At 68.7% G+C, this 9,521-nt stretch overlaps 1 protein-coding gene across 1 annotated transcript in view; it reads right to left on the bottom strand.

The window, feature by feature from the left end:
* Nucleotides 1–9,521, bottom strand: part of BAHCC1 (BAH domain and coiled-coil containing 1) — a 22,683-nt gene that overhangs the window by 9,419 nt on the left and 3,743 nt on the right. The window contains exons 3-10 of the mRNA XM_015645334.1: nucleotides 4,489–4,668; nucleotides 3,599–3,721; nucleotides 1,692–3,305; nucleotides 1,508–1,613; nucleotides 1,131–1,339; nucleotides 891–1,049; nucleotides 340–560; nucleotides 5–124 (exon numbers count right to left, since the gene is read on the bottom strand). Of these exons, the coding sequence (XP_015500820.1) occupies nucleotides 5–124; nucleotides 340–560; nucleotides 891–1,049; nucleotides 1,131–1,339; nucleotides 1,508–1,613; nucleotides 1,692–3,305; nucleotides 3,599–3,721; nucleotides 4,489–4,668 (2,732 nt within the window). The remainder of the gene's footprint in view (nucleotides 1–4; nucleotides 125–339; nucleotides 561–890; nucleotides 1,050–1,130; nucleotides 1,340–1,507; nucleotides 1,614–1,691; nucleotides 3,306–3,598; nucleotides 3,722–4,488; nucleotides 4,669–9,521) is intronic.

Raw genomic sequence — 9,521 nt, 5'->3', positions numbered from 1 at the left:
GTGCGGGGGCCGCCGAGGTCAAACCCTTGGCCGGGGGGTTTAAGGCAACTGCTTTGTGGGAGGGTTTGAGGGGCTTCTCGGGACCCCTCTCCTCCAGCTCCAGGGGCTGCTCCTCTGGCTTCCGCTGCGGGGCACAAGGAGGTGACAGGCGTCAGATCCTGCCCCACATCTGAGCCCTGCATCCCGCATCCCCACGGTCCAGCCCCTGCCCCACTGCCTGCCGCCATGCTCTCAGTCCTTCCCCACATCCCCCAGTCCCATAATCCACCCTGCACCCCAACATCCATCCCGCCCTGCACCCCCCAGCCAGCCCCACATCCCACCCCAGCCCCCTGGCACCTGGCCGTGCACCTGGCGCTGGATCTCGAGGGCCTGGGCCGCCCGTTGTTGTTGCTGCTGCTGCTGCTGCTGCTGCTGCTGCTGCAGGGCATAGAGCTCCTGCTGCCGCAGGAACTGCGACCGTGGGTACACGGGGAGCTGCCCCGTGTGCTGCAGGTGGGCACCAGGGCCCCGGCCTGGGTACATGGGGGGCCACAGCGATGCCTGGTCCATCACGTCAGCTGCCAGCAGGGGGGGAAGGCAATTAGAGACCCTCTTGAGGGTCACCCCACAGACCCCAGCAATGCCCAACCCCTGTGACCCCTGCAGCACCCCCAGAGATCTCCATCTCCTACCCCTGAAATCCAACAGCACCTGCAAAAACTCTATACCCCTCCCCTGCACCCCCAAAAGTACCCCCAAGAACCCCATCAGCCATGAACTCTCACAAGTACCCCAATGACCCCCTCATCTCCCACCCTGCACCCCCAAGGACCCCCTCCCCTCTCTCTCAATCCCCCCCAGCCTCCAGGACCCCCCTCCCCAGCACAAGGTGGGAGTCTCAGGCTCACCCAGCGTGTGGGGGGTGCCGTGGGTGGGGGGCTCCGTGGGGAGGATGACGAGCTGGGCAGGGGGGTCCTGGGCGAGGGGGAACACGGGCTGCATGGCGCTGGGCATGGAGGCAGGGAAGGCAGGGGGCAGGTTCTGGTGCAGGGCGGGGTGCCCGATGCCTGTGGGGATGGGGGAGGGTCTGTCAGCACCCCTCTGCTGGGGTTAGCACCCACCCGACTGCCCCCAGAGCCGGCACCGACCGTAGGAGTGTCCCCCCATCCAGATGGAGGGGCTGCGGGTGCGGGGCAGCCAGTGCGTGTGCGCAGGGTGGGCGTGGGCGGCGGGGTCCCCCCCGAGCTGCCCCGCCGGCAGCGACGAGCCCCCCGTCATCATCAGGTGGGGGGTCAGCTCCCCGGGACACCCCCCCGATGGGTGCATCCGGGCAAACTCCACCAGGTCCTTGTTGTCCCTGCGGGAAGAAGGCGATACACGGAGTGTGGGGGCAGCAGTGGCATCCCCCTCCCCTTCACCCCCTCCAGGGATCCCCATCTTCCACCCCCGAACCCTAAATAGCACACAGAGCACATTTTCCAGCCTTCACACCCCCCAGCAGCACCCGTGGCTCCACATCACTCACTGGAGCAGGATGTCCCTCCCGGGCAGCCCCAGGCGCTCCTCGCAGAGCCGGCCCCGCTCCTCCTCCGCCTCCAGCTCCATCAGGTGCACGGGTCGCGCGGTGCCTGCTGCCACGGGGACACCGCGGTGGCATCAGCGTGGCACCGCCAGCCCCGCGCTGCCCCGGGCCCCTCTCCAGCCCTTACCTTTGACTCCAGCCGCCGCCCGCTGCCGCCCGCTGCCGCCGGTGCTGTAGGGCTCGTGGCGGCCCAGCGTGTCCTTCTGCCGCGCCACGGCCACCGCGATGCCCACGGGCGGCTGCCGCACCTCGCCCTCGGTGCCGCCGGGGCCCAACCCCTCGTGTTCCCGGCCGCGGGCGCAGTCCGGCCGCTCCAGCTCGGGCTGTCCCTTTCCCGATGGGAATTTGGCATCCTGGTGGGCGCAGCTGCCCTTGGCGCTGCCCAGCCCCACGAATGGGGGGCCCTTCTGCCCCCCCAGCAGCGCCCCGTTGCTGTACTTGAGCAGGTTCTTCATGGCCGACACCTCGTCGGGGGCGTTGGGCACCTCCTGCGCCCGCACCAGCCCCGCCCCGAAGGGGTCCAGGTAGGGCCCCCCCTTCCTCTCCTCAGCCACAGCCAGGGGGGGCCCCTGGCCCTGCACCCCCCAGGGGGGCAGGGGGTGCCCGCCGTACCCCAGGCCACCCAACTCCAGGGGCTTGCGCTTGCCCTCGGCCGCCTCCGCCTCGGGGTGCTGCTGGTGCCGGATCCGAGCCACCTTCTGTGCCGGGGGGTCCTTGGGGGGGCCCTTCTCTAAAGTGCAGCAGGAGGGGCCGACGCGGACGCCCAGAGGGTCGGGCCGGGGGGCGCGGGAGCAGTCGGGGGCCGGCGGCACCTCGAAGTAGCCCTTCTCCAGACCCGCCTTGGGCGCCGGGCACCGGCCGGAGAAGGGGGGTGCTTCGGCTGCGCCGCCCCCCAGGTACTCCAGCCCCTTCAGCCGGGTGCCCGCAGCCCCCCACTCCAGCCGCCGCTCCGCCGGCCCCTCGGCCTTCAGCGGGTGGTGGAAGGGGGCACCGTAGGGCTCGGTGGCCGCCTCGGCGTGCCGCTCCTTGCCGTCCCCGCGCTCCATCCCGCCGGATTCCGCCTGGAAGGAGCGGCTCTTGTCCGTCGGGGGCCCCACCGAGGGCACCAACGTAGCCCCGCTGAGCTTCAGCTCACGGGCGGGGGGCTCGGGCAGCGGGCACAGCACCTCGGGGCCGGCGTGGAGCGGGAGGCAGGGGAAGGAGCCGGCGGCGGGCACGGCGTAGGACACGGCGTGGTGCAGCATCTGCCGCCGCTCCACCGCCTCGCCGTAGGGCTGGGGGGCCTCGGGGACCCCCGGCTCCCGCTCCTTGGGGGCGCAGCGGGCGGCGCGGGGCAGGGCGCTCCCGGCACAGCTGGGCAGCGCGGCGCGGGCACCGTCCCCGTCCAGCCCCTTGGCCCCCAGCAGGCACGATGCCAGGGGCTTGGGGCGCCCGTCGCCGGATCCCCGCAGCGGCACCCCCTCCTTGCAGTGCCCCTCGGGCGGCACCGGCAGCACCGCCTTGTGCCGCTCCTTGGGATCCTCCTCGGGCAGCCGCTCCTTGGGGTCCCCCTTGCCCCCCTTCTCCTTGCCCGCCAGGAAGCGCTCGTAGTCCTTGGGGGTCTTGGGGAGGGGGCCGGCGTCCCGCTCCCGGCTGCAGGAGCCGGCGGGGGGCCCGGGGGCGGCGCGGGCGATGCCGGGGAAGCCGTGGCTGGCGGGGAGCAGGGGGGGCTGCGCCGGAAGGTTCCGCAGGTAGAAGTTATCTGGAGGGGAGGGCGATGGGTGAGACCCCCGCGCACCCCCCACCCAACCGGTGGCCATGCAGATGAGGGGAGGAGCGGGATGAAGGGTAGGGCTCGTCAGATCCCTGTCCCACCCTAACAACGGCCCCGTTAGCACCCGCCACGACCCCGTGAAAAGCAGGAGCAGGGCTGGGACTGGCACCCACCACCCCACCCGCTGCCCCAGTACCACCTGCTCCGGCACCGAGCCCCCCACTCCTGCCCGGCTGGGGACGCACGCCCCCATGGGGGTCCCCGGTGGCCCCGGTACCTGCCTTTCTGGCTCTCATAGAAACGGTGCTGGCCGTAGAGCACGTTGCCATTGCCGTGGTGGTCCAGGTGACCCATGGGCAGGAAGGTGGAGGCCAAGCTCCCGGAGAAGCGGGGGTACCCCGGGGCTGGGGACATCGAGTCAGCGGGACTGGGGTGGCTCCTGCCCCCAGCATCCCAACCTGCACCGCTCCAGCTGGGAACTCCCTGCAGAGCCCGTGATCCCCTCCAGGCTGGGACCCCTCCCACCTTCTGGGAGCCGGGGCGGGAGGGGGTTAAACCCCCCCAGACTCGTGTCAGCAGTGGCCGTGCTTGGCTCGGCTCGGCACGGCTCGGGCGGGCTGTCCATCAGCCGCGTGCGCTGCCCGTCCCCGTCCCCCCGTGCCCCCCCGGAACGCCGGGAGCCAGCTGGCAGCCGGTCAAACTACCAGCCGGGCCGGCTGCCAGGGCCCCGCGCCAGCACCGCCGCCCCGCTCCCGCTCCTCCGGCGGGACGGAGACTCCAGCGCATGGGGGGGACACGGGGACTCGCTTTAACCAGGGCTGCCCCGGGGGTCCCCACACTGTCACCTGCCCCAGCACCGGTGTGCCTGTCCGGGTTCATCATCACCGGTGGCACGAGGTGGCCTGGCCTCAGCTGGAGCTCTGCAGCCCGGCACGAGCCTCTCTGGCCACCCTGAACCCCAACTGTGGGGTCTAAACCGGGTCCCTGCGGAAGCCCTGGGGCGTTTTGGGGCACAATGGTGGCCAAACCCACCCTCATCACCCAGAAGTCGCTGACCCAGGGGGTCTGGATCCCATACATGTGGGCACTGCTAGGACGTGACCACTGACTGCCACTGGTGCCTCTGGCCACCCCGGACCCACAGCCCATCCCCACCCCGGTGCCCACTCACCTTCGTGGGAGTGGGAGAACCAGATCTGGGAGGTGCCGGAGTGGGGCCCGCAGAAGGCCGGTTCTGGGGGGGAGGCGGTGGGGCCAGCGGGGTGACTGGGCCCCCCCGAGCCCAGGCTGCCACTCAGGAAGCCCCCCATGAAGGAGGAGGGGGGGGCACTGCCCATCAGGCTGCTGCCGGCTGCAGGGAGAGGGCACAGTCAGGGGGGCTGAGATCGGTTTGGGGGGGCTGAGGGCGGTCAGGGGGGGCTGTGCAGGCCCTGCTGGCATGACCCAACACACCACACTCCCTTGTGCACAGGTGTGTGTGCCCAGCTGCCACACGCAGCCCTCGTGGTGGCACTGTGTCTCTTGTGCACACCCCTGTGCACACACGTCCCTCGTGTTCACACCCCTGGCATTACCATGTCCTTCATGTCACCCTGTCCCTCGTGCTCACTCTACCTGTGCACATCTCCAGTGAGCCCCCACATCCCCTGTGCGCTCTCGTCCCTCACACCCCCAGCCCCCGGGGCTCAGACGTGCCCCAGGGTGCGCGGGGCACAAGGGAGCCCTGCCCTGTCCGTGCCCTGAGCACACACACAGCTGTGCCAGCACATGGCACGCTCTCAACACGCCTGTGGCTCCCCACGCTGCTGCTCCCCGCCAGGGGACACCGGACAATCCCAAGCTCCAGGGACACGGGCTGTGCCGGGCCATGTGGGTGCACGTGTGTGTGAGTGCAAGGAGGGGGGACAGCCCTGGCCCTGACCCTGCTGCCTCCCCCGCAGCCCGGGGGGGGCCCCCAGCACCCTTGGGGAGGCCCATGACCGGCACTCCCCATCCCGCCCCCCCATCCCGCTCCCATCCTGGCCAAGCCGTGAGATCATGGTGGAAACTTTGGAGCTGGTGGCCAGCGGCCGGGCGGGGGAACCGGAATGGGGGGAGCCAAGATGGGGGGGAGCCAGGATGGGGGAGCCGAGATGGAGGAACAGCCCCGCACCGTGTGGCCCCGCTCCCCGTGTCCGTGCGTGCCGGAGCGGCCGTGGCACGGCTGGGCACGGCTCGGCACGCGTGGCGTGGCACAGAGCGCGGGCTGGCTGCTCGCCCGGCCGGGGCAGGAAGCGATGCTTTGCTCTCTAAGCCGGCCCACGCTCCCCGGCTAATCCCACCGGGATGCCTCTGGGATGAGTGTCGGGATGTGGTTTCAGGCAGCTTCGCTCCTTCCTCCGTGGCGAGGCCGAGCCGGGCAGGGCCGCGTGGGCCGGGGGCACGGCCGCATCCCACCCGCAACCCTGGGAACCGGACACGCTCCGGGATGGGTGGGCACATCCCGGGGGATCCCTGCCCGCTGCTGCCCACGGCAAACCCACCCTGTGCAGTGTCGGGGGACCCCGCGCGGGCGTGGAGCCGGCAGCGTGCCGGGCGGGAAGCCGAGGTTTCCAGAATGAGACTTTTCTGGAAGCCGTGAAACGGGGCTGGAAAAAAATAACCCCTCACCCCACCCCGATGGCGGCGGGGCCGGGGTGTCCCGGGGGGGCTGTGGGGCCGCCGCTCCCCACCGCCCACCGCTGACTCACGGGTCCCCCGGCGCACGCTAGCCCCGTGGCCAGCACTGCCGATCCCACATTCCCACTCGCCGTGGCCCCCTGGTTCTGCCCCTCCAGCCACGGTGATGGCGAGGACAGGACAGGGACGGGTCAGGGAGGACGTGCACAAATGGTGTCACCCGTGAGCCGGCACTGCCGGTGGCTCCCCGCGCCAGGACGGGCACAGCACCGCGGGGCCGGCTGCCAGCACGGGACAGATGGGCTGCGGGGTCCCAGCCCGGCCCCCCCCCGCAGCCCCCCGGCAGCGTCACCCTGGGAACTCCCTGGCTGGGCTCCCCGAGCCCGGTGCCGTGACTCAGCCCCGCCGGCATCGCTCCCGGCTCCGGCACGAAATTTCCCTTGGCCCCGAACCTGCAGAGGGTCACACGTGTGACGACTGTGCCAGGTCTCAGCACGGCCACACTGACAGCGCTGAGAGGGGCGGGGGGACATTGGGGAGACTCAGGAGGGGGCAACAAGAGGTGCTCCCTTCCCTCCAGCTGCTCCTCGCCCCCACTCCAAGTGCAGCACAGATGGGAATGTGTTGGGAAGGCAGAAAGTTTCAGGGCCAGGGTGTGGAGGGGGGCTGTGCTCCTGGGGGGGTTCAGCCCACGGCTGCTCTGGGATCCCCAAGGCGGTGACAGACCCAGGACCGCGGTGGTGGCGGGGGGGACGTGCGCAGGGTTGGGTTTCTCCCTCGGCTATTTTGGGGCTGGAACATTCCTAATGGAGCTGGAGCCGCGGGTGGAGGGTTGGGAGCTGGCAGGGACCCTGGCAGGGGCAACCCAGGCCCCCCCCAACAGGGCAGGGGGTGGTGAGCAGCCCCCCACGTGCTTCACAACCCACACAGCCCCTTTAAAAATTTGGCAAGCAGGGAATAAATGGGCTCTGGCTCCCTCAGTACTGTAATTCCAACTGAATCTGTATTGTTATGGCACTAAATGAACGCTGCAATGGTGAAATGCTGCTGGAACGTGCCCGACGGGGCCAGGAGGGTGATCCCAGTGTTGTGCCATGGGTTATCCCCTCTGGAATGCCACTGGCAGCTGTGCTGGCCACAGCCACTGCACACTCAATGTTTGCACACTCAGCGTGTGTGCAAAGGGGTCATGAGGGTGGTGGACACTCCTGGCACAGCTGGAAAATGCTGCTGGCACGGCTGGCACACACCACTGGCACAGCTGGCACACGCCTGTGTGCCCAGTGCACTCTCCCTGCATGCATGACTTTCACATCCAGAGCACAATTTGCACGCCCAGAGCACAACCTCACACACATGTGCCTTGGAAGACCATTTCTGGAGCACAGGAAAGCCAGGGAGTGTCCTCCAGGGGTCCTGATGTCCTACCCCACTCCTGATATCACCTGGATGCCATGCACATCAACCCTTCCCAGGAATCCTCGAAACGTGGGCCCACGGGCACCCTGTGTAGTTCCTGTGAATGTCACACTCGTGGCTCCTGGTGGGACTCGCTTCCCCCAGGGCTGGGGGTCCCCAGCAGGGTCAGAGCCTGCCCTGGGGTGACGCTGTGGGGCAGTCAGGGCACAGGCAGGGCTGGGGGTCCAGAGGAGCCAGGGGTATCCCAATTGGTCCCCAAATTCTCCATGAAGCCCATCCACCCCACATTGTTCACCGGGCAGTGCCAGGAGCTGGTGGCAGCTGCCCGTCCCCCAGGGCCTGGCACGTGGCAACATCTCTGCCTGGATCCAGCTCATGACTAAGGAACAGCAGAACCACTCGGGGATGACTCTGCGAGAGCCGGGGTAATTCCGCAGGATCCGGGGTTCTGCACATCCCGCTGCTCCCCCCGGCACCTCGTGGCTACCAAGGAGCAGCTCAGTAATCTCCAAATCTGGTTTAACTTTCACACATACTTTGGCAACACGCCGCACGGGGGCTGGGGGGAGCAGGGAGCCCCCACGCCGGAGCTGTGGCCTCCAGCCCCTCGTCAGATCCCGTCACCAGGGAAGCAGCGATGCAGAGCGGCTGCAGCACTGGCACCCAGCCCTGTGTCACCACCCAGCCAGGGGCACGATCCCCACCTGCCTCCCACCATCACCACCCCGCTCCAAGCCGTGCCGGGAACCGCACAGCACCCAGCCTGCGGCGCAATCCAGGGAGGGGACAGGTGTGGGAGCACATCCAGCCGCCGACTCATCGCCACTGGGATGCACCCTGGGATGCACCGGGACCTGCACTGTCATGGCCAGGCTGAGTGCCAGCACCGGGATGCACACTGGGATGCACACCGGGATTCACACCGGGATTCACACCGGGATTCACACCGGGATGCACACCGGGATGCACACCGGGATTCACACCGGGATGCACACCGGGATTCACACCGGGATGCACACCGGGATGCACACCGGGATGCACACGCACACCCCCAGGGTCAAGCCACACACCGGCACGGCCGCGCTGCTCCCAGCCCAGGGGTCGGCCATGGTGACACGCAGCCCGGCGCAGTCACAACTCTCCACTAGTCCGCAAAAACATCCGAAGGGCAAAAATTGCAGCAGGGCCCCAGCGCAGCCTCTGCCAGAGTTTCCCACCCCCCGGCTGTGGGGGAGGCGCTGGGACCCCCGGTCCTGCTCAGCACAGGGCACACCGTGGCAGTGGGACCCACTACAATTGGGGTGCAGGGGCTGCACCCCGCCTGGGTGGGCTCTGGTGGCTCCGAGGGTCTCCATCCCCCCATCCCCGGGCAGTGTTGGCACCCCGGCCCCGGTGCTATCACCCACCCGGTGCCGGTGCCAAACCCGACGCCAGCCGGAGCGTTCGGTTCCAAGAACGCGCTGCCCTGAGTTACGGCTTTAATAAAACCAAGGAAAACAGTTTTATCTCCCGTTCCCAGGGCGGCCGCTGGGCCCAGCAAAGGCTCCTGGGAGGTGTAGTCCGGCCCCACGCCGGGAGCCATTTGGGGGAGCGCTGCCGGAGCCCCCCCAGCCCCGCCGTGCCCCACGGGTGCCGCGAGCCGCACCGGCATCGCTCCGCCACGGCCGGCCGCGGGCTGGCTCCGTGCGCTGCCTGGGCTAATTATCAGTCATCGGCGTTAATTACCGCGCCACGCTACCACGGCTGCCGGCACCGCGGCCGGGCCATGCCGGGGGGACACGGGGTGCTGGGGATGGGGACCCCCGCCTCCCGCCGGCCACTAAATTATCCGGTTTATCCGCCCCAGCAGCGTTCCGCCGCGCGGAGCCTCAGAGCGCAGCTCGCTGGGAAGCGCTCCGGCCGCGCCGGCCCTGCCAAAGCCGGAATATTTTTAGCTCGTTCTGTTGTTGGGTTTGGCTTCTCTGTTTGGTTTTTTTTTTGTTGGGTTTTTTTTTTTTTTTGGTTGGTTGGTTGTTTTTTTTTTTTTTTTTTTTTTTTTTTTTTTTTCGGCGCGTTTCTGCCGGGGTATTTTTAGCCGGATCCATGTTATTTTAACAACCTCCGGTGCGTTCAGGCTCCCATGTGTCG

This window comes from Parus major, chromosome 18, assembly GCF_001522545.3.
Source record: "Parus major isolate Abel chromosome 18, Parus_major1.1, whole genome shotgun sequence".
Classification (NCBI taxonomy): domain Eukaryota; kingdom Metazoa; phylum Chordata; class Aves; order Passeriformes; family Paridae; genus Parus; species Parus major.
Note: the sequence above shows the minus strand (reverse complement) of the source record. Positions and strands in the feature narration are given on the sequence as shown.